Source organism: Mus caroli, unplaced genomic scaffold (assembly GCF_978045245.1).
Source record: "Mus caroli unplaced genomic scaffold, Mus_caroli_1 scaffold_20, whole genome shotgun sequence".
NCBI lineage: Eukaryota > Metazoa > Chordata > Mammalia > Rodentia > Muridae > Mus > Mus caroli.
This window is the reverse complement of record NW_028227275.1, coordinates 18512347-18536684: the sequence shown is the minus strand read 5'-3', so window position 1 is coordinate 18536684 and position 24338 is coordinate 18512347. Positions and strand designations below refer to the sequence as shown.

Below are 24338 nucleotides of genomic sequence, written 5' to 3'. Positions count from 1 at the left end.
TGGCTTGCTTCCCCTGGCTTGCTCAGCCTGCTCTCTTATAGAACCCAAGACTACCAGCCCAGAGATGGTTCCACCCACAAGGGGCTTTTCCCCCTTGATCACTAATTGAGAAAATGCCTTACAGTTGGATCTCATGGAGGCATTTCCTCAACTGAAGCTCCTTTCTCTGTGATAACTCCAACTGTGTCAAGGTGACACAAAACTAGCCAGTACAATTGACCCCTTGTCAACTTGATACACAAACACATCACTACATTCTTACATTCTTATTCATCCCCAAGGTCTAAATAACTTTAAACATACCACAGTCTTTACATATTCTTAAAAGTCTCTTAACTGTGGGCTCCACTAAAATACTTTCTTCCTTCAAGAGGGAAAATATCAGGGCACAGTCAGAAATCAAAAGCAAAAATCAATCTCCAACCGTCCAATGTCTGGGATCCAACTCACGATCTTCTGGGCTCCTCCAAGGGCTTGGGTCACTTCTCCAGCCATGCCCTTTGTAGCACACATGTCATACTCTAGGCTCCAGATGCCTGTACTCCTTTGCTGCTGCTGCTCTTGGTGGTCATCTCATGGTACTGGCATCTCCAAAACACTGCATGACCCCTTCAGTCCTGGGCCGTCAATTGCGACTGAGGCTGCACCTTCACCAATGGCCTTCCATGGCCTCTCACAGTGCCGAGCCTCAGCTGCTCTGCATGACCCCTTCATGCCTTCAAAACCAGTACCACCTGGGTGACCCTTACACATTACCAAGTCCCACTGCAGCAGGAGTACAACCTTGGCCATCTCTGGAACACAGCCTCTTTGTGCTTTCAGAAAACACTTCCCAGAAGATGTCACCTCAATGATGCTGGTCTCTTTTTAATCACTGCTAATTTCTTAGCTCCAGTTAAGCAGCATCAATAGTCCCAGTAATGCAAAGTTTTTGCTTTAGTTCTGGTACTTGCAGCTGATTCTTCAGCCCCAGCTAACCAGAACTACAGAATCTTCACAATCAAAACAGCAATGGCCCTGAAAAAAGTCTTTAATTTTCCCTCTGAAATTTCACAAACCAGACCTCTATCTTCTGCACTGTTCTCAACATTATCTTCCAAGCTCCTATACAACATGACAGAGCTCTTAACAATGAATGGATCTTCAAGCCCAAAGTTCCAAAGTCCTTCCACAGTCCTCCCCAAAACATGGTCAGGTTGTCACAGGAATACCCAAATACCCAATTTGTCTTAGTCAGGGTTTCTATTCCTGCACAAACATCATGACCAAGAAGCAGTTTGGGGAGGAAAGGGTTTATTCAGCTTACACTTCCACACTGCTGTTCATCACCAAGGAAGTCAGGACTAGAACTCAAGCAGGTCAGGAAGCATGAGCTGATGCAGAAGCCATGGAGGGATGTTCTTTACTGGCTTGCTTCCTCTGGCTTGCTCAGCCTGCTCTCTTATAACCCAAGACTACCAGCCCAGAGATGGTCCCACCCACAAGGGGCTTTTCCCCCTTGATCACTAATTGAGAAAATGCCTTACAGTTGGATCTCATGGAGGCATTTCCTCAACTGAAGCTCCTTTCTCTGTGATAACTCCAGCTGTATCAAGTTGACACAAAACTAGCCAGTACACCATGCAGAAGAGCCAAGCTACCTTTGGTGTGCTCCTTGATTTACAAAGGTTCCCAATCTAACTGAGGGCTGCGTACACATTAGGGCTTTTGTCTTGAACCTGTGAGTGATTGCATACTATCAAGATTTTTATGTGTATTTGGAGGGGCAAAAAGAGTGAAAACGGCCAATGGAGTCCGCAGAAGAGGCTGGACGCCTACCCCAGGTTCTCATTGGGTACCTTGGTGCTTCTGAGAAACTTTGTGTACAACCCGGCATGAGCACTCCCCTCCCACTAGGCAGAGGCCAAGAGGCAGTGCTGTGGCCACTCCAGCTACCTAAGGTACAATTAAACAACATCCCGCACGCCTGCACCTTCACCACCCACCCTGCTCAGCCAGGTTCCACAGTACAGCCACAAGCATCGGTCTCCTGGAGTCCTGAATCTGCCAACACTATCCTGATTTCGGTCATTTCCCCCTTGCTTCAAACAGTTTGTAAGCTTGAATAACTGTTACCCGTGAACAATTTATAATTAATCTAGTCCATGTTACCTGATGCTAGTGACTTGTGTCTTATAGATGACTAAAGGATGGCGCTGATCATCTCTTCATGTGGTTTTCCTCTTCATTTGTGTAGCTTTAAATTTTTTTTTGCTTTCAAATAAATATTTATTCATATCTTCTACCCCTTTTATTATTATTATTATTATTATTATTATTATTATTATTAATCTATTTTTAGCCATTGATTTATTATTGGATTGTAAGAATTCTTTAAGTTGTAGATATGTTTTAAATTAGATATATATTAAAAATACCATTATTTGGTCTGTGTGTGTGTGTGTGTGTGTGTGTGTGTGTGTGTTTAAGCGTTGCCCGTGAGTACCTGAGGAGTTTACTACTTTTTGGTCAGGCTAGCTGCCAGCAAACTCTAGAGTTACCTCCTGTCCCGGCCCAGTCATGAACACCTAACCTAAAGTCCTCATTTTATAGATGAGGACTCTGAGGGACAGAGAGTCTGGACAACTTCTCTTCTGAAGTGACCAGAATGGGTCTGGTAGCGCTGCCATGGTCTGTGGATGTGGCTTAGCTTCTGCACTGTCAGTGGCCCAACTGCCCACTTGCAGTTTGCTCTGTAATTCATTCCTCTGAACAGAAACTTTCTCTTTTGGTGGGAGGAGGCGCCTCTGAGGCCCGGGCTCACAAAAGAAGCCTTGGAGACCCAGTAGATTATAGGATTCTCATGGTCCCTCCCCACGGTCATGAGAGCTAGGGGGAGGAGACTGGTGGAGCCAGGGAGGCAGCTTTCATGGCTTGTCCTTTATGCTGGGTTGGGTATTGTGTGGTGCAGCTGCTCTTGAGTAGCCCGTGCTCCTGGAAGTCACCTCAGTGAATCTGTTCAGTCATTAAGCTAGACCTTGAGGGAGTCTTTTTTTTTTTTCTGGTCTGTCGTTGATGCCCTGTCTTGGTGGAGTAGACTTTGCACACATCCTTCCAGGAAAAGTCACACACCACCTGGGTTTTCAAATTGTTTTTCACATGTCCAGTAGAGGGCGCAGTATCTAGTACTATTAATGTTCACTAGTGGATAGGAATGGACTAATTCAGGTTGTTCTTTGATTAAAATGAGCCAAGAACTCGATTGTCAGGACTTGAGGAGTGGGGCAGGTGAAGGAGAAAGCTCGGGTAGGGCACTGTGTAACAGGTTCTGCAGACTTTGGAATCACCATAGAAACCATCATCCAATAGCAACCCCGTGGTGGGGTCTCATGCCATCCATGGCTTCCCGGGCAAGGGCTTCATTTTCTAGAGCCCAGTTCTAGATGGGTTGGGGTCCAGGCCAGGGCCTTCACTACTCTCACTTGATCCCATATGCTCTCTCTCCTTTGTTAGTCAGCCCCTCATTGGTACCCACAGCAGCCCTGAAAGAAGGTGCTGAGGAAGGCAGTGGGTCCCAGCCAGTCTAGACAGGAGTGACTGTGTGGGACACAGCTTCTGCCCCTTTCACATCCCCACCAACTGAACTTCAGTTGATTCATAACAAGAACTTTCATCATGCTAGCCATCAAGAGTGTAGGGTTTACATGTAATAATATGTAATATAATATGTAATATTAATAATATGTAATAATAATAACCCCAGCTTCCATAACCAAGACACCCAGGATATCTAACTTGAATTATGAGAGACAATTTCTACTTCAGTTGGCTGAGGCAAGGCTTGTTGAGAGCAGGAAGACAGCGTCATGAAATCAAAGGCCCTGTTGTGTGTTAGGTGTGTGTTAAGTGTGTGTTAGTGTTCAAGTCTCAATGCTCTGACTTAGGTCCAGTAGTGGTGTGGAAAACTGTTGCCTCCCCCCCCCCAACAAAACACCCTGACCACAGAAAGTTAAAGTAGTCATATTTTTATTTCTTACAAAACATTACCTTAAAGTAAAGAACTACCTCATGGACTCGAACTCCCTGCAATCGCCAGGTTTGCAAAAGCCTCAGTCTACTGTGTGTTCTGGATGTCTTTAATGCCTGTTAGAATCCCTGCAGACACAGCCTTCCCTGAAAGGTCTCCTGTACTCATCTCACTGGCTTCCAGGTGAATAAAGCCAAGGCTTCTTTCTATTTCTTCTGAAATGATAATTTATTACATAACATTTACAAGTTGGACCTCGGGTGTTTTCCTGAATAATAATTAGAAGAGTAACGTTCCTGACTTGGGTTGTCAGAAGGACTCCTTTCCTGCAGCAGGCTAGCAGGGCCATGGTAGGAATTAATGAGCCAGTCAAATGGAAACTTCTCAGCTCCTCCCAAATGTTCCCAGCTCTCACAGGGGCTGCTCTGGAGTTTAGGAGAAAGCTGTGCCAATGTGGTTGGTTTATTTTCATGTTTCAGAGCATAATTTGCAAGTACTTGCATGTGGTATCACCCCTGGGGTGCTGCTATACCCTTTACAGTTCAGTGTGGGCAGATGAAGAGACTTCCAAACCTGGGTGGGGGAGGGAGGGAGGGAGGGAGGGAGATGGTGCCTACAGAAGCGCTCTGCCATTTACCTCCAAATGACGCAGAACATATCAACCATCACCATCAAAGGTGGGGGTTGGGGTTGGGGATAAGTGGGAATGGCTCTTAGCCTGTCCTACAGAGAAACCCAGAGAAGCAGACCAGGAAGGTCACTGCGTGTCATGGTGAGCCTGGGCTGCGGAGGCTTGTCCTTCTCACTGCCCATCAGAGCTACACCTGGGCTGCTTCAAATCTGAGGTCAACACTCTCCTGGCAGGGCAGGCAAGAGGGTGAGACATGGGATGGGCACAGGGGTTGAGAAAGCTATTGGTGGGCAACAGAGCTGAGGAAATGGGGTGGGGGGAAGGCTGTTGTCTCCCTCCTCCTGGTGAGAGTGGAGTCTAACTACTGATGAGAGGGAGGACATCCCACAAAGGGATGGCGGTCCTTCACTCTAAAAGTTCTAGCTGCTTGGGCCTTATACTAGGATAGCTCATGTTGGCATTGTCTCTGTCTGGGATACTTCTCATTCTCTTCTTTTCAGGGGCTGGAGCCTGAGAAATGAGCACAGACAATTCTAAAATTGAACCCGCACTCTGTCTCAGAAGAGCAGATTTCCTTGGGCTCCTTCTTGGGGACAGTGGCTGATGGAAGGGAGGAGCCACCAGCAGGGTGCAGTAGTGCTGGGACTGCAGGGAGAGCACTTCCTTCCTGGCCTTCTTGGGCACATCACTATCATGCTGGGTAGCTCTGCTTGCACCTCAAAACAGTGAAGTCTTTCCGCTGCTTCTGCTATGACCATTATGGGAATCTACCTGGTTTGCCTTTCCTTCTGAAAAAATTAAGCGCTGATCTTTTGGTTTTGGAAGAGAAGGCACTCTGCATGGATTTGCAAGGCGCAGCATCAGAGTCCATTGTGCATGTGGGACATCCATGTGGAGCACACTGGAAGATGCTGGTCTGGCCCAGAACATGCTCGCTGCAGATGCTCAGTGGTTAACACCCCAGCACCCCAGCATTCACCCCTGGTGCTGGAAGTGGGTGGAGGACCTGCAGGCAGAATTACCTTTATCCTACATGAGAGTACAGGGTTTTGAGCCCACCCCCTCTGGGGGCTTACAGGACTCCCCGGGAAGGGCAGAACTACAGAAGGAGCCCAGGAGAGAGAAGACTGCAGGAGGAATCCTGGTTTTGGGAGCCCCAGGTCTTTAGTCTCACAGTTGCTTGAGTCTGATATTTTCCAGCCTTTCTCCGGCTAGAGATAATGTTAATATCCCACAGAGGCAGCTTTCCGAAGCGCATTAGAAAAATGGGGACTTTCTCTCCCAATAACAAAGAGAATTTATTCTGAGGCTTTGTGATAAGAAATGAGAAAGAAAATCATTCCTAGAGGCAAGGGGAGCAGAAAACCATCTCAACAAAAGGCACAGACTTCTCATTACGAGTGATTACTCTTTCAATGCGCACAGCCACAAGCCCATTCTTTGGTTTAAAATGAAGGGCTCTTAAGTCTCTCATGATCTCTGCTGTATCTGGCTTGATGAAGGAAAACTGACCCAGAGAGGCCGCTGGGGGAGGACAGCTTTACTCTCCCCAGCTGCCTCGCTGTTTACTGCGGACTGTCTTTGCGTAGAGTCCCCGGAAAAAGCAGCATCACTGTTCCTCCCATCTCTCTCCCAGGGCATCCAGACAGAAGCTCCGTGACAAAGTTGCTGCACAGTTGTGATGTTCTAGTGAGTGTCTCGGTGCCCTCTGAGAAATGCAAGCAGGTCTTCCTGGAGATAGCTGTGAAGACAGAGCTGCAGGGCTCTGAAGTCAAATCTCATTGCTTCCCTCCTCCCCCTTTGTTAGCTCAAAACCAAACAGAACTTCCACCTCTTGGGTGCAGCATTTAATTCACAGAAAAAAGACAAAGGCAGCAAAAAATGACCTACATTCTGGGAGGCTTAGTGAAGAATTAATGCCTATTTACAGAAAATGTGTTTGTGTGGGGCTCTGGAAGTCTTGGCTATACCGAACAAGCAGTCCACCAGGTGAGGGGCAAGTCGGTGACAGGAAAAGCCGCTGTGCTTGATGACTAAGTAGGTTCTGGATGGTTCTTCAAACCAACCCATTTCACTGTGTGATGCTGGGCAGCCTAGGGACCGTCCCATGCCTCACAAGTGCTTGGGATAACAACAGTAAATTTATTATGAGGCTTCTATATATGTAAAGCAAACTAGCCCAGGGCCTGGCATTAAGGGCCTCTGATCACCTTGCTGTTATCAGCGGCCCTGCAGCTGCCCCCAGACAAGTACTTAGAAGAGATTCTGATACATCTTCAAGGAAAAAAAACCCAAAAAACCAAAAAGCCAAAAAAAACAACAACCCATCTGTCTCCTTTCCCATCCTCCCACATTCTTCCTGACTTCGATCCACCTGTTTGTCTTTTCTCTTCTTTCTTCCCTCCTTCCCTTCCTCCCTCCCCTCCGACCTCCAGTGCTATGCTGGGCTTCCATGGAAGATGCCTGAGAAGGGAAGCTCCCTGGGAGCCTCTCTGGGTGAGCAGTCTCATGGGCCACCCTTCCAAATGCTGCTGGGTCCAGCCTGTCTTCACTCCTCTGCCTTTGCATGCCCTAGTGTATCTGCTGTGTGATGCTCATTCTGTACTGAAAATAAGCACCCCAAAGTCCAATCCCACTGTCTTCCTTATAGGGAGAATCAGATGGGTGGCTCCCCTCTACCAAATCCCCAGCTCCCCAAGCTGAAAGTCTTGGGCACCTTGCTGTCTAACCTTCCTCTTGTCTCTCACTTTGCAAACAGGATTAAGCCCTTATTTTTCAGGCATCTTAGGCACACCTCTGCTGCTCCCCCAGGCCTATCTATTCACACCAAAACAGTGTCCCTGACTTATCTGGCACCCAGGAGAGTCAAGGGTCCTCTTTCTCCTTGAAGGCAGCATCATTCACGTTGTTTTTTTCCTGAGGTCAGCCATGTCCACAGAAAGTCCATGTGACTGCAGCTTGCTTCCAAAGACTCCCATACCCTGTTGCCAAATAAAGGTCCCAGGCCTGGGCTTTAAGTCCCTCTCCTGCCGGCCCAACTCAGAAGCCCTCCACATACCACTCATCTGTTTTGCTATCAGGCAGGTTCCCCATTCTTCCTTAATAGAGCCAACAGAAGACTTTGCACCATGCTTAAGCACAGCCACCTGGGGTAGGAGGGAACTGGCCGGTCACCTTCAAGCTTTCTCCCTAGTAAATGCACTAAGACTCGGCTACTTGGGAAGAGACAGAAAAGTTCGACTGTCTGCAGTGACTTCATTGATACTTTCTTCTTCTAAATGGTTTTTGGTCAATCAGACAACTAAGGCCTTCTTACTATTTTGAGTCTTTGAAATCCTTTCAGTTTGAGGGCAAGGTCTAAATTGCTTTGTTGGATCGGTGTGTGTGTGTGCACGCGCGCGTGTGAGTGTGTGTGTGTGTGTGTGTGTGTGTGTGTGTGTGCTCGCGCACATGCACACTTGGGTTTGATGTTTCGGTGTGCTTTTTCTTTGTACTACAACTCCCTCCCTCCCGGCAGCATAAAGAATGATGATTTCTTCTTGTGGAGCTAATACATTGCTCCCCACTCAGTGAATATTGTTACCTGACCCCCATTCTGACTGGAGGGGATCCCCAGAGAAGTAGAACTTTAGAGTGTGACTGTCACTCTACTTGCGAAGCACCCGTTCCCAGAGGACCAGCCGTGATGGATGCCACTGTCAGAAACCCAGATGCACACACTCATACATCAGCCAGGAAATTATATAAACAGCTCACCCAGCAGGCCAGAGCTGACTCACCCATTAGCTCCCTATGGGAAGAGAGGTGTCAGGAAACCCGAGGCAGCAGCAGGAAACAGACCAAGGAGGAGTTACAAGAGGATTAGAGTTGCGCCCCCACCCCTTCCTCCCCCATCCTCTGCTGATGGCAGCAGCCATAGGCTAGAGCCTGGGCTTTGCAGTTAGTTACATTGCTGTGTGGTCAGGACCGCAGGCAGCTGGTTTGCAAACACTGCTCTGGAAGTTTGCTGTCAGCTGTCCATGCGTAGACAGACACACCAGAGGATGTCTACCTTTTCCTTAGGGACAGATGCCACCTACCTAGACTAAGCTCACACTATGACGGTTAGTCTCCCTTTGGAGAGTCTATGTTGCTCCCAGCAGCATGGGAGTAGAGGCTGGTTGCTAAAGAAGGTGTCTGAGGAATAAGGACGCTACGTGTGTGGAAGAGCAGAGAGCAGTCCAGCAGGCCCACCAGTAGCTCGGGAACAGAGGGTGACTTATCGATAACGGCAGGCCAAAGCGTTGACATTCTTGACCACATAAAAGCCCATGGTGACTGGAGGGATGACCAATGTCCGGCCGGCCCGCAGGGGGCGGGGCTTCAGTTCTGGAAGGGTCCCGTCGTCCACCATCACTAAGGGCTGGCCATTGAGCTGCACTGACCTACAGCAGGGGAAGGAGGGGATTCATTATCGTATACTTGCATGCTGAATTTCTTCCACAGTTGTAAGAGAATTGACATGCAATAATAACTAGAATTATTCTGAAATGACAAAGACAAACCGACAGCTCCAATATTTCAAGTTTAAGAATGAGTTTCATATTTGATACATAATGGATGTTTGCACTGTAGCAGTAACAAGAAAGCCGGTGGTGGCAATGTGGGCACGTGTGACCTCACTCATATCTCCTGGTTCTTTTTATTCTTTCTGTGTAACTAGACATTTTCAGCTCATAGAAAGGGGACTGCATCCACAGAAAACTTTGAAAAGACAAATAGCTCATGTTAGGCTGAATGGGAAGGAAATGGCAGCCATCTTTGGCTTAAGGTACGGAATCCCACAGCTTCTCATCTCTTCCTGACACTGCTCGGGTATGTGGATCGGAAGAAAAATTCAAATCAGGTCATCAGCTGGAAATACGGTTGCATATCACTGTCAGATAACTAGTATCACACAGTGCAAGCTATCTTTGGTCTTTGCTCAACTTCCATTGTGACACCTGAGATAGAGACCTCTGTTTGCTGTTCCTTCTGCATCATGAAGGACAGACAGGCTTAGAGAGAGATAATTGAACCCGTGCTTGATCAAACAGAGAACTCCCAGAGATAAATGGGCTGTAAGCGGCATCCAATGAAGAGCGGGGCAGAAGAGCTCCAGGCCTGGAACCACAGGGGAAGACTTGGGCTGAGTCCAGCTCCATCAGAGCAGTGGGAGTGCCCACTCTCCACTTGGAGTGACTGAGGAGTGAGGGAGCAAGCAGGAGACTCCGGGGTGGACAATCAGGTCCACCTCGGGATGGTGTGGGGAGGGAGAATGGAAAGTCAGTATTGGCTTTATCAAATATGTAAGACGCTCTTGATTGCAAATGGCAGGTGAACCTTTGCTCCCTCACTGTGCAGACAGTCTGTTTATTGAAGGGGCAGGTGGGGAAGGGTCCAGACCCCAAGGAAGCCTCGGGCAGGTTCTATTTTTTTGTAGTTTATTTTATTTTATTTTATTTCAGGTGGTGTGGGTATCCAGTAACCAGGTGGCCGATAACACGAATTAACTTTCTAAAGCATACTCAAATACATACTACCTCTCTGCTTGCAAACCTCAGTCTTCCCTATATGTAGATTTTAAGAGCAAGGAGTTAGGTTGCACGCTTTAGATTCAGATGCTGCCAGAGTACCGATGCCCTTGGGTTCTGGGAAGTGCAGAACGTGGTGTGATAAGCAAATGCTCAGCCATCAACAGTCACTGCTCTGCACCAGCCCCTCCTGCATCTCCTCATCGTGGGTTATAGCCAGAACGGGGAGCGTGGTCATGACCCTGGACTGAAATCTCCAATTTTAGGAGCTGGGTCAGTACTTTGGGGCTGACTGACAAGCCCCTGCTCTGCCTGGAAGCTTCTGAGCCTGTTGGAATATCCCACAGCTACAGTGTGAATGAGATGAACTAAGAGCCCGGCACTGGGAGGCCTGCCTGCTGTTGTTCTCATGGTCACTGTGGACCTCTCTGCTCCTGGTCGTCCTTGGCTTCTCTGTGGAACTGAGTTTCCCATCGGCCCTTTCTGCAGGGCACCCCTCCCCTGGGTCCCGCTATTCTTTTTCCTCCCTCTTGATTTTCTACCATCTCTAGATGCTGCTTTCTGTTGATGGGAGCCATCCCTTTCTTTCCAGCTACCCAGATGCAGAGTCCCACGTTTTGTCCCTGGGCTCTTGTTAGACCATGGGCTCCTTGGAGGGGGTGTTACCCACACCCATGACCATTCACAAGTCATTGATTCCTGAGGCCATATCTCCACCCAGGCCCTTCCTTTGGACTTGGAAGCCCCCCAGAAGCTTCAGAGTCACATGGTTCAAACCCTGCCTATATTTCTACTTCTATGATAGTGGCATCCGCTATTTAGCCAGTCACACAAGTAGAAAGCTGGGATTCTTCTGAGATGCCTTCCCCAGCCCCCACAGCCAATGTCAGAGTCAAATCCACTCTGCCTTTAATGTTTGCCAAGTCTGCTGTGTTTCGCCTTCATCCCTGTCACCATGGCTGAGAACCTGCCTCTCCTAGCAAGCCTCTGTGCCTCCTGCTTATAGATGCTCTGTTGGCACTGCATGCCTGGCACCTCCCACCCCTCCCATATGACGCTGACTCTGGCTACTTCTCTACTTTCAGTCCTGGAATCTCCAGGCTTGAGTCCAGCTGAGGACCGCTGGGGCAGGTGGGGTACGAGCAGTTACTGTGAGGATGTCGTCAACACATACATATGCAGAGGTGGTTTAGAATTTTTAAAATGCCTTACATATAGATGGAGTAAATTTTTTTTTCCAGAGGAAAGTGTTAAGCAGGTATGTACAGTGGGATTAAAATACTCAGGGGACCGCTGGGTGATGGTGGCGCACGCCTTTAATCCCAGCACTTGGGAGGCAGAGGCAGGCGGATTTCTGGGTTCGAAGCCAGCCTGGTCTACAAAGTGAGTTCCAGGACAGCCAGGGCTACACAGAGAAACCCTGTCTCGAAACAACAACAACAACAAAAACCATTCAGGGGACATGGTTGAGATGAATAAGATACAGGTTCACTTAAAACTGTTATAAAATTATTATTATTTTGGGAAGACATTTTTTTACCATTCTTGAAAAGATAATTACATTTTTACTTATGTGAATACATATCTATACCATGCTGTGTGTGGACCGCTGTCAGAGGCTGGAAGTATCAGTGATGCTAGAGTTACATCTGGCTGTGGGCTGCCTGATTTGGGTGCTAGGAACCAAAGCTGGTCCTCTGGGAGAGCAGCAAGCACCGCTAACCACTGAGCCATCTCTCCAGCCCAAGGAGGAGACTTTATGATAAAGACTGGTGTGAGAAGGTTCGGCATTTGTCCCTACCAGTGTGTGCAAATCAAGTGACTGGCAGTTTGTTTCTGGGTCCTTGGGCAGCTGCTCGTCCTCCACTCTCAGGCTGGTCGTGCAGGGTCCTCAGGTCTGCCTGGCTGTCTAGACATTCCTTTTCTAATGTGTGGATGAGGCTCTCTTAGCTTCGCCCTCCCTCCTTTCTCTATGTGGAGTGATTCGAGGCTTTGTCCCTCACCGTGCTGTGGAAACACAGGTGTAAGGCAGGGAATCAACAATTTTGGGGGGGTGTGGGGGATAAGTAAATGGTCTTTGAGACCCTTTGCAAAATTTCTAGGCTTCCCCCATTAGTTTCTGTGCCCTAGAGAGGCTCCCTGGAGGTTTGCAGAGAGTGCCTTCATAGATTCTATTAACTAGCAATTACCCTGCCTCTCAGTGGAGATGTTAGATAAGATCTGAATTGTCGATGTTTCTCACACTCACCAGACACCTTATTCCCACTTGATGGAAGGCCATTGATCACTGCTAGTGTTTTTCATCAAAAAAAAGAGAGGAAGGAAGAAAAAAAGTGAAGGAAGAAGGAAGGAAAGAAAGAAGGAAAAGAAAAGAAAAGAGAAAAAAAGGAAAAGAAAGGAAAAGAAAAGAAAAGAAAAGAAAAGAAGAAAGAAAAAAAGAAGAGAAGAGATCTGTATGGCGGTCTCCTGGCTTTGTGGGCGAGGCTATTTGAGACCTTGGGTCCTCACAGTCTTTATCCTTTTCCTCTGTTAAGAGAGGGACAATGTGCTTTAGCACCGCTCTTGTCCTCTTCTCTCTGCTTATGTTTGTTTGTTTGTTTGTTTTTAATATTTATCACCCAGTGAAATCACATCATGCTAAAGGCAACGCCATCCTTCAGCTGTATACAGAGAGGAATCAGCACGTCTGCAATCGAATCAGTGGTGAAAGAAAGGGTCATGGATTGTGAAACACTTTGGTGTGAAAGGCAGGATTCTTGGATTTGCTTTGCCTGGGCTCATTCAATCCAGGTGTGCAGCAGCCTTGTGTTCCACATGAGCAAAGTCTAGAGGGCCTAACACTTATCTGAGTCACAGAGCCAGGAAGAGGCAGGCCTGGTACGTGCAGGGATTCCCTTCGTGACAGGGCTAAAGCCCCCGTGCAATATGAAAACTTTGTTATTTTTGTAACAGCACCACTGAGACCTGGTCAGAGAGGTTAAGTGGCATCAGCAGGGTCACAGAACTAATAAGCAGGTAAGCCAGGGCTGGCTGCTGACTGCCTCCTCCCATTTCATGTTGTCTGCCTGAGTTTCGGGTGGTGCTCGCCAGATCTCATTTCTTTCTTTGCCGTTCTTATCATCCTGTCTTTATCATCATCTTCCTCCATGGGTCATGACTTTTCAACAGAACACTAAATGGCCCAGCCAAAGCTGAGCTACCCCTCTTAGATTCCCAGCTCCGTGACTTGCCCAGGGCATCTAAACTATCCAAATATTGGGACAACTGTGTTTTATTGCCTTTTGTTTTTACAGAGTTTGAGTTACTTTCCAATTTCTAAACCTGTTTTCTCAGTTTTATGTGTTAATTGAAATGGGATTCTATGTGTCAATTCAGAGTCAAGCCCTCTGCCCCTCCAGTTCTCTGTGGGAGCATCGTGGCCCGGCCACTCCACCTCCATTGCTTGTCTGCAGTGTCTGCTCCTCACGTCTTATTATGGTTCTCAGTAGTCATGAGCGTTTAAGTAGGGGTTTGACTCTTCTCAGGTCCCAGGATAGAACGTCTAAGGACGGTATCCTTTGGCAACCTTGTCTCTGTGTCTGCGCATGCTTTTATGGGGTTGTTTTTAACAGAAGCACACTCAGGAGCTGGTGTCTGATCTTGACTGGCATTTTGGGGGGCCTTGAAGGGAAGATGAAAAAGACCTCAGATCTTCCTTAGACACTGAGTTTAAGTTTCTCCAGAGGATGGAGTAACAGATAGATCGGATGAACCTGAGGTCTCCTTTGTCCTGTTTGTCAGCCAGGCTGCCCAGACCCAACAGCTAGCCTAAGGCAAAGTTCACTGCCTAATTTAGAATGATCCTGAACAAACAGAAATCTGAGCATGCCATTCACCTGTCTAAATGTTCACTGGCTTCTAGAACGTCATCTGCATTCCCCAAAGCCCGCCCTTTTATCAACACCTCCAGCTCCTTAGAGGCTCAGTCTAACTTCTGCCCTTTTTAGTCCCTGTCTACCACTTCCTTCGCCCTGTGCTGCGATTTCTCTGGTTAGTTTTTCTAATCTCAGGGTTCTTCTGTCTTTGCTGTTTCCATTATCTGGAACTTCCTCCACATGCTGCTGTGTCTTCTTTAAAGGCCGGTTTTCAATTTTTGTGTGCATGGAGGGGGTGATATTTACAAACTAATGCAGCCCCTATGGAGGCCAGAAGAGGGCATTGGAGTCCCTGGAGCCAGGGCTACAGGAGATTGGAAACTAATCGTGCGTGCTGGGAATCAAACTGGGTCCTCTGCATGAACAGAATCTGCTCTTAACTGCTGAATTCTCTCTCCAGCCCCTTGACTCTTTTCTTGATGGTCTTGCTTGTTCTTTATATCATGTACAAGTGCCCCTCAAAAGTGTCCCATAATTCCTTGCACTTCTTGGGCCTGGACTTGGATCATGAAATTCTGTCTGCTTGTCCTCACCCCAGATAGGAGGGCTGATGGCCATCACGTCCTTTAGTCTCTTATCTATCCACATCTGATACAGCTTATGTTTCAAGAAACGTTAAAGTCAGAACTACAACTCAGAAGGGGAGACAACAGACTGCAAGTCCAGAAGCTGAATTCAGCCTAGATTTCAGACATTAAACGTGTAGGTCTAGATAGGTTTCCGGTCACTTCCGGTAGGCTTCTAGATTGTAAATAATGCGATTGACGGCAAGAGAGGAGTAGGGTCAGGAGACAGAACAAATAAGAATGTTATGTATTAATGTGCACAGTTGCTCTCTCCTAGCCCGACGCTAATTTTGGGCCACTAGGGGGCACTCTTGTTCTATACAACAGCGAGCAGAGCGTCAGACTGCAGGGTTGCTCCCAGGAAGCCAAACTTGTCCTCTAGTCCCTGCTGTCCTCACCCCATCTCCCCAAGGCCGGGAGGTGTACCTTGCGCTTAGTGTGTCAAAGAAACAAATCTTAGTATTAATCAAACCCAAACCCAAACTGCACTGTGGCCCCCTTGGCAGGGGTTCCGTCTGGAGTGGGGCCCAATATTAAGGAAATGCGCGAAGCTGGGATGCAGTTCCCGGGCGGTGCGAGCTTCCCAGCCGGAGTGCCTAGGGGGATCCCGCTGCAGGTGCGGAGTCTCTGGCCCCGGCGCCAGGCTCTCCCGGGTTCTGGGTCCCCCGCCGCCCCGGGCCGCACCTGTTAGTGCAGCTTCCCGAGCTGGGCTGGGAAACTGGTGTGTGCAGCTGCCCTGCCCTCCTCCAGGTCAGGCCCAGGTTAGAGTCGGAGGGGCCCAGCCAGGTTTCAGGAACCGTGGGTTTGTGTCCCTTCAGCTCCAGGAGAGGCAGAGTAAAGGAAATTCCTTTCACATGGCCCTGAGTAATGCCGATGCATCGATGATGGTGGCCAAGGCTTCATGAGTTTTCTTATGATTCTTTTCTTATGATTCAGGCAAGGCTCTGGATCCTCTCGGAGTGCTCCTATTTCTCAATGATCTTTCTTTCAATTGCGACCTAACGCTTCCTTTCCTAGGCTCCCTACCTTTCTTCATCCTCAGTAGTTCATACTTAGCTGTCTGGCTTTCTCCTACCACAGCAGTTCAGGAACATTTGAGCTCTTGGGACTGGCTGGGCTGCTACAGAGAGGAGACCAGAAGAGATAGGAAAGACTGGGAAGAAAACGGTCCTATTCCCCTCAATCTTCTAGGGTGAAGCCTCACTGCTTGAAGCTGATCCAACCCTGCATCCTACCCTCTGAAGGGCACACCGAGGGTCTGAAGAGCTTTGATCTAGCTTTCCCAAATGCCTGCTAGGACTGTTTCATGTGGCACAGGGGAAGCTCACAGGTTCAGTGCCAGGGATATAGATGGACTTTTTCTGTATGTAGCAGATTTGGGGGGCTGGGGGGGGTAGGGCATGATTTGAATGGTGTCCCATCTAAATCTGCACAACCGGATTCCACCATGTGCATCCAATGCCTTAAAATAACTTAGCACACTTGGCAGACAAGATGAGCACTCAGCTAAGGAACCTAGATTTTTACTGATATTGCTGACTTCCACCTGGTGAGAGACTCATCTGGGGGCAGTCTTAAAAGAAAATTTAATTCTGCAACCATCTCAAAGCTCCATGTCATAGGCATATCACACTCAAACCACAGGACACAATTGAAACCAGAAACAGAAACTACAGCGCCATGACTCCACAGCTAACTATGTCTTATTCTCATTGTAAAGAACAGTTGCCACAGTCACCAAGTGGTAATTGAGGGGTATTACTCAGATCTACATAGTTCTCTGTGATGTAAAGTTAATTACAACAGACTTAGGCTTTGCCCACCAAGCCAAAAAAGTCACTAGAGCATGCAAATGTGTGGCCAAACACACTGTAATAAACACATTATATAGAAAAACACAAATCGAAGGAAAATCAAATTTAGCCCGGATTTCAACAGTTTCTGTGGTCTGGTGCTAGTGTATCTTTGTGGCCTTTCTCCTCACCCCACAGGCGTCCCATATTCTAGTCCTTTGTGAGATTTGCCACCTCCAGGGCAAAATGAGCCTTGGACTTGAGTACTTCCAAACCTCTGTAAGCTTATCTTGCGGCCTCAAATGGCCTCCCATACTACAAGCCTTTCCTCGAAGCATGGCTTATCTTTCTGGATAAACATAGTGGCTTTAGACTTTTCCAGATCCCAAGCCAGAACTCTCTCCTCCTCCCCCCCCTCCCCCCCAGCTTCCAGGCTCCTGTGTTATTCTTAGAGTCCTCTCTGGCTCAGAGGTAATGCATCCGTTGTGGAGACCGAGGCATCTTTCCCCAGCCCTACTTGTGTGAAGCAGGTAGAGGCAGTGTGGGGCAAGAAAATTCCCTGTATGGCAGAGTGCAAGTAGTGTGGAGAGTTTTTCCAAATGTAAGTTAGTCTATAAGCCACACTTGACGTAGGCTGATGACTTTATGGTCATGGCTCCCTGGATACTTCTTGAAATCCATTAAAGCAAGTAGAGAAATATCTCCATTTTACTGGCTTTTGACAGTGCTCCGTGTATCACATCAGCACTCTGTATGACCTTCTGAGGAAAAAGAATAAGATGTTCTATAGATGTCAAAGGGCAATATGTGCCATAACTCTCAGCCATTCAGGTAAACAGAAGCATGGAAGGTGTGATCTGCAGTGGTTGCTGGTGTTTGGCAGCCAGGAGACAGGTTTGTGCTGAAGGCTCTGGAGGTGGAATAAACCACCTCTTGACTCCGAGAAGCATGGGTTCAGGACTCAAGCCCATCAGCAGGAATGAACGGGAGTAGAACTTGTCACCTCCTAAAGGTGACACATTTACATCACCAAACCACAATGAAGACGAGGACTGGCTCTTCTCAGTCTACCATGAACCACCTACATACTTAGCTTCCCTGCCCTTAGTTTTTGAGCCAGCCATTCAGGGCCATGTTGGCCACACCATGAAAAAACCATCCTATGGGAAGGACGATAAAATCCCTGCCACGTCAGTGTGAGGGGACAGGCCCGAGCCATGATGGGCAGCTATGCAGAAAGTCTGCAGCTGTTGGAAGTGAGCTGGAAGGAAGTACACTCGGGAGGCTCTCAGAAAGCAACAGTGAAAACCGTGGATCTGCAAACATCTTGGTTTAAGATGTCAAGTCACTGTAAAATAGAAAAATCATTTCATAATCCTATAATCTGCACATTACTAATCTGGGATTTAAAACAAAACAAACAATAAAGCTTTGAGAGGCCAGCTCTCAGCCTTCTACTCAGGCATGAGAATTCCCACAGGCTTAGGGCACGTTCACACCTTTGGCAAAATGGCCTGGTGCCTGGATGGGGAAATCAAAGATGTGAATCATCTGGGACCCGTGTTCCAGGGTTTATGGAAGGCCAATCCTTCCCAACTTTGGTCACATATTTGAATCACCTAGGGAGCTTTAAGAATTGCTTCAGCCCAGAGATTTGGGTTAATTGCTCTGGGGTGTGGTGTGGGCACTGGGGTTTGAAAGCCAATAGCTGTTCAAAGTGCAGCCAGGGTTAAGCAGCACCCGGGTGAGAAGGGATAGAGACATTTGCAGCTGGGGTGAGAGGAAATCAAGTAAACCTCTGGCTGTCACAGTCTGAGTTTACTTTGGATAAAAGGTGCCTTCTTGACTCTTTTGCAATGCCATGAAAGGAGGCCGTGGTTTTTAATCCAGGATACATGAATTATTCTAAAAGGAAATATTTTGGTGAATAAACTTTAGTGGACATTTCTGCCCTTTCAACCAAAGCTGTCCCACACATGTACACTGTGTGGTGAGTGAGTTCTTAGCACCAGGGAAGTTGTGGATAAGTACTTCACTCACAGGGGTGGGGGATGGGGGGAGAGGGGAGATGCACCCAGGCAGAGGAAGCCTTAGCAACGACCTCACACGGAGAAGGAAGAGCTGAACACATTGTCCTTTGGACAGCACTGCTCCTTAACATCCTTTAGTTCCTCCTGAGTCCTGGGCTGTGTCACCAGCTCCATAGTGACAAGCGTTGTTTAGGAAGAAGAAGGTTATGGGGCGGGGTGAAGAATACACCACCTGGCACCTTCACTACATTCTCAGATCTGCACACTATGATTCACTTAGACCACGCCATACAGATTGTTACCGCTACCACCTCACCGTGAGCCACAAAATACACAACATTCAACAAGGCTCACCAGGCCCTCAAAGCTTCTAAGCTTCTGTGAATGAGTTTGCACTTTCTGCAGACCCCAAGGCCTCTTCTCTCTGCAGGTCTGCCTCCCCTTTCTCCACAGACGCTCTCAGGTCCCGCCTGTGACCATTTTTAATAAATCCTCTGATCACACTATCTGCATCCCTGCTTTCTCTGGTGTCCACTGGAGCTCAGACTTGGCCATTAGTGTTTACACTGGTGCTCGCCCACAGTCCAGCGCACAAACGTCCCCAGGGAGCTTTCTTGCTATTTGGGGCTTCCAGCCAGCTTGCTTTTCCTCCTGAGGGGCTCCAAATGACCTTTCAAAAGGGCTGCAGCTGCCTCAACAGGACCCTTTTTCTCTAGGTAAAGGAGGTTTCCATTCTAAGCTCTGCTTTAAAAAAAAAATCTGATTTTCTCTTGATATTTAAAGACCTACCCGGGCCCTCATGATTGGCAGATTCTCCCATATCCTTTCAGTCTAAGTATTACAGCTTGGAGTGCCTCACATGCTACGGTATATAAACAGATTCCAGCTTACTAATGGGTTGAAGAGTAGACTGTAAGTGCTCTGTGGTACAGTATGTCCCCACCATGCAGCATGCCATGAGTTCAGTCCTCACTGGAGAGAGAACAAGGAGAGCAGTAGTGAGCATGTGGGAGGGAGAGAGGGAGGAGATAGAGAGAAATTAGAAGAAGATAGCAGTGTGTATTCATCTGATCTCAGAAATATAAATGCACACACACTTAAATGATATAAGTGGAATGGAAGAAACCATAAAGAAACACTTCATGTCAAATACTCTAAAAGTGAAAAATTTGAAAAATTAGTAAGACACTAGGAAATACAGTTCAATATACATGATAGATGTCAGAGGGGGGAACTGACTTATATTAGAGAAAAATTACATGCTTTTAATAAGACAAATTAATATCCCAATGGAAAAATAAGCAAGGGACACAGGAAACTTGTGAAAACAATACATTAGTAGCAGATATGAGCATCTTCAATCTTACACATATACAGTGAGCATGGTTGAAGAACAGCATCTTTCATTATGAAGTCAGCAGAGATCTGAAGTGATTAGATCATGCTAATGACACATTGCCTCTTCTTGCTCAGATCTCTTCACCTAAGACTGGCTGGGTAACAACTGGAAGGATGATCCCATGAACTACGATTCTATACTTCTATAGATGCCAGGGATCAGGAATCCAGTGAAGCAGGCTGGACCGAGGGCATCTGAAGAACTCTAAGGATCATCAGGTCAGAGCTGGCAGGAGAGAGAGATGCTGAAACTTGCTACAGAGCACAGGGCGTAGACTTCTCTACTCATCTTTCTTAAAGGAAGTGTAGAAATGACAAGAAATATCCCTTTAGCTTCATATAAAGAGGGCCATTCCTATAATTGGAGCCAGGCAATCTCAGAGTAGACCAATTTAGGAGCTGCACTGTGCAATCAAACAGAAGCTGGAATCCCTTTAGGCAGGTACATCATATGAGAGACTTCTTAGTGGCATCTTTAAAAAAAAGTTTTCCTCTAGAGTGCCATCTTTTACTATATATACTCACTGTGGGTTTCTGTTTACTGGACTGCTGGGATAGTTCTAATTAATTTCAGGAAGGGAGGGAGGAAAGGAGGAGGGAGGGAGGGGGGAGAAACTAAGTAAAAGTTGCATAGTTTTTAAAAGATGGTACTAAATAATACAGTCCAGGTACCGACTACTGTCCCCGGCATTGAATGAAAACACTTAGAAGTCAGGGGTGCGCTGGCCCAGGCCTGGACTCCTTTTCACGAGGTCTGTTGGTATCCAAACCCCAAACACGGTGCTTCCCTATTTACTGATGATAGGGGGTTGGTAAAGCAGTGGCCTGTTCAGTTCTCTGGACTTCCACACAGGCAAGCTCAGAACCCAGCCATGCAGTAGCATCATACAGTCGGTTCTGAAAGGGACATGGAGCTACTTTAGAAGTCTTAGAGCCTGGGAGTTAACGTGAGTCTTCAGAACCTTTTGTCTGGCTAGAATCAAATGATGCCTTTCTATCAGCATGCAGTTAGATATCAGGGCTATTCTCTGACATAAATTTAATGAGGATGAAATCAAAGCAAAAGTTATGTCCCAGAGAGTTGGAAAGACCCAAGTAGTTTGAGGACAGAGAAGGAAAATGTTCATTTTTCCAGAGGCTAGGCAAGACCTGTGGTTTCTAAGGGCCTCGAGATTCCCAGTGACAGGGAAGAAGAAGCAGAGCTGAGGTTTAAGCACCAATGGGACCCATGACCCTCAAGGCAGAATCTGAATCTCACTGTGGAACTGGCTCCAGGCTGCTTTCTTTGGGTCTTAATACTAATAACATAGATAAGGCTTTTTTGAAGGCAAGGACCTTTGAGTTCTCTTGTCCCAACATTGCCACCAAAACCTACACATTACAGATCTTGAAGGCCTGGTGTTTATACTGCTCAAGAAAGTCAAGGAAATGTACACTGTACTGTGGCCAGACAGTAAGTGACTACCACCATTACTGAACGGAGCTGGAATCAATTAGCCCTGTGCAGAGGCCTCGTCGACTATATTAATTCTGGGCAGAGTTTAAGATGGACAAACCCAGACAATCTCATGACATTTCAGTTATTTGATGGTACCTTTGTCCTCTGTAATTATGATGGCTCACCACTGCACTGCAGGGACAAGGCACTGCTGAAGACAGCTGTGGGTGAGGACTCAGAAGGATGCCAGGTGTTTCTTTGCTTTGTCATTTCTAGTTGTGCAATTCTTGGGTGACTATGGCGATGCTCCAAGATTCCGTTTCTCTACCTCCAAAGTGGGAGGTACACCCTTCCTGGCGTTGTTCCTAAGGTTATATAAGGTGATGGCTACCGCAGCTATTACAGCAAGCCTCCTCTGTATTAGCATAAAATGAAATGTTCAGACAGACCCAATTGTGGCCAGTAAACACGGAACAGGAACAGCCTCTGGTCTATGTGGCTTAACACAGACTCTAAATGAGGGCAGGGAACAAAACAAGATTCCCTCCAAGCGTCACTAAGCCCAGAACTCTTAGCAGACACTGGTTCCCTGAAGTTTGTGGGTGAGAATGTCTAAGCTGATGAAAGGTGTCTCTTCTTTTCTAATTTTTATATCACACCCCTCTAAATGGAAACACACACACACACACACACACACACACACACACACACACACACAGAGAGAGAGAGAGAGAGAGAGAGAGAGAGAGAGAGAGAGAGAGATCTCGTCCAGATGTTGCTCATGTGTGTTGAAAGACCTTGGAGATATTTATGCCCAGGCAGAACTGATTCCCTAGTGATGAACATTTATCTCTTCATCTGTGGTCACACAAGGCCATGAGAAGACACTTTCTGTAGATTGTGGTACTATCCTAGAAGAAGTGTTCCTCTCCTCTGACGTATTCAAAAAGGGATCATCTCCCATAGAGCTGAGGCCTAGCCCACAGGAGACCCACAGATGGGGATTTTCTGAGAGAAACCAGCCAGCTATTGCCACCATCCCCCCTTTAGCACAGCCTCTGTGTGTGGTCATTTGGTGGCTTGAAGAAGTTACTTGGCTGGTGATCACTGGGACCGCAGGCTCTGGGAGTGTAGAGGACACTGGACTGAAGAGAATGGTTGGTAGCTGAGGGCAGTGTGATTGGGGGGGGGGGGTCAGTCCTCTCTTGTCCAGCCTTCCTGAGGCAGGAATGTCTGGATGGCATCTTCTTCATCCATAGCTCTGCTCCTGAGGATTCCCAACTTGTCCTACACCAGGCGGGACCAGGTGAATCCGAAGTGAAATTTATCTCTTTTAAATGGAACTCCTTGTATCTCTAACAGTTTGAAGTATTATAGGCCAAATTTGCCAAATTTTGCTTGGCAGCAAAAGTCCTAAGCTTACCTCTCTTCTCTGAACCAATTCTGTTTCTGTCAACTCGTCTGTGATGAGTATGCACTCCAGATGCAGGGTATTCTTGGCTTGAACACTCTACATTTTCTAAGATGCCCACCCTGACCTGGCCTCTTGTCTGGTTCCTAGAATGTACAGTGATTTCTACAACCACTTAAACAAAGAGTCAGGATGTGTGTGGGTGTTGGTACTGGTGGCCCACTGAGACAGGAGATGGTGAACTCAGATACTAAGGCACTGCCTGAGCAGCGGCTTCAGGAGTACTTCCTACAAGAGGGCTGACCCCCTCGCTTTCCACTGACACAGTGAGATCCTTCCAGAGGCTTCAAAATCTCCCCAGCATTGACGGCAGGTCTGAGAGGATAACCATTTCATGATCTTAACAAAAACACTCTCTGGCATCCTCCTAATGTAGGCCTAACTGCTGGTCTGGATGTGACTTGCTTGTGTCAGATCCTTTTCTGGCTGTTCCAGAGAGGAGCAGTTACATATCCTTTGCCCCGAGAACTTTCCATTCTCTTCTGAGTTAATATGGCTTTAGGCTGTAGCAAGGAATTAGTAGATATAGAACAGAGTCAGGCCCGAGAGGCTTATAAAAGAAAGAAAAGAGACACCAAAGACTGAAATCACTTCCTAGCCTTTCCTTTCATCCTTTCTGAGCACTTTGCTTTGCTGACACCACCACGTGCTTCCTTGGAGACCCTCAGCCAGACTCACTGAGGGATCTTGTGCTGTAGCAGAAACTGAGCGCTAGAAGTGGCACTAGACAGTCCACTCAATTGTCTGTGTGTCCCTGCCTAGCAACTTATAGGCCAAGAGGGCACAGCACAGAGTCAGAGCCTCCAGGGTTTGGGAAAGAAGAGATGATAAATTATTACCACTTTGTGGTAAAGGAACGGACCAAAATGTTACTTTAAGGTGGGAAGTTCAGCCGCACAGTAGTGGCAGACGATGGATTTGGAGTCAGGTTTTTACTTCTGACTCTAAACCAGCAGTTCTCAACGTTCCCGATGCCATGACCCTTCAATACAGTTCCTCATGCTGCGGTGACTTCTAATGATAAAATTATTTTTGTTGCTGCTCTGTAAGTGTAATTTTGCTACTGTTATGAATCATAATGTAAGTATTTTTAGACACAGACATTTGCCAAAGGGGTCAGGATCTACAGGTTGAGAGCCACTGTTCTAAACCATCTTAATACCAACATATAATAATATGTATACATATAATATACATAATAATAATGCCAACGTATAAAGTACAATGTACCTATCTTAGAGCTGATATCTAGATTTGTATTTATAGCTATATAGTCATGCTTTACATCCAGAGAAGGCTTTAATTTCACCAGTGTTCTCTAATTTGATCTCACTCTCTTCTTTTTTTGCAGATAAAGAAACCAAAAGCTAACCACATGGATAAATGTCAGCTTCTGCAAGCTTTCTGGTCCTGTTTGACCTCAGCATTTTACCAAGTTCTTCCTCAGGATTCCTGTGGAATGGAATTACTTTGTCCTCTTGTCCTCCTGTAGTCCAAGCAAAACGGTAACACAGCTCCTTACGACTCTGCTGACTAGGT

General features: G+C 47.1%; 1 protein-coding gene across 3 annotated transcripts in view; it reads right to left on the bottom strand.

Annotated features, from left to right (window-relative positions):
* Nucleotides 1-4694: 4694 nt before the first annotated feature.
* The window catches only part of Hpse2 (heparanase 2 (inactive)), a 602344-nt gene continuing 582700 nt past the window's right edge, over nucleotides 4695-24338 (bottom strand). For all 3 annotated transcript variants that reach the window (XM_021151789.2, XM_021151790.2, XM_085833912.1), the window contains one exon: nucleotides 4695-9061. In XM_021151789.2, coding sequence (XP_021007448.1) covers nucleotides 8896-9061 — 166 coding nt within the window. In that variant the 3' untranslated portion in view covers nucleotides 4695-8895. The remainder of the gene's footprint in view (nucleotides 9062-24338) is intronic.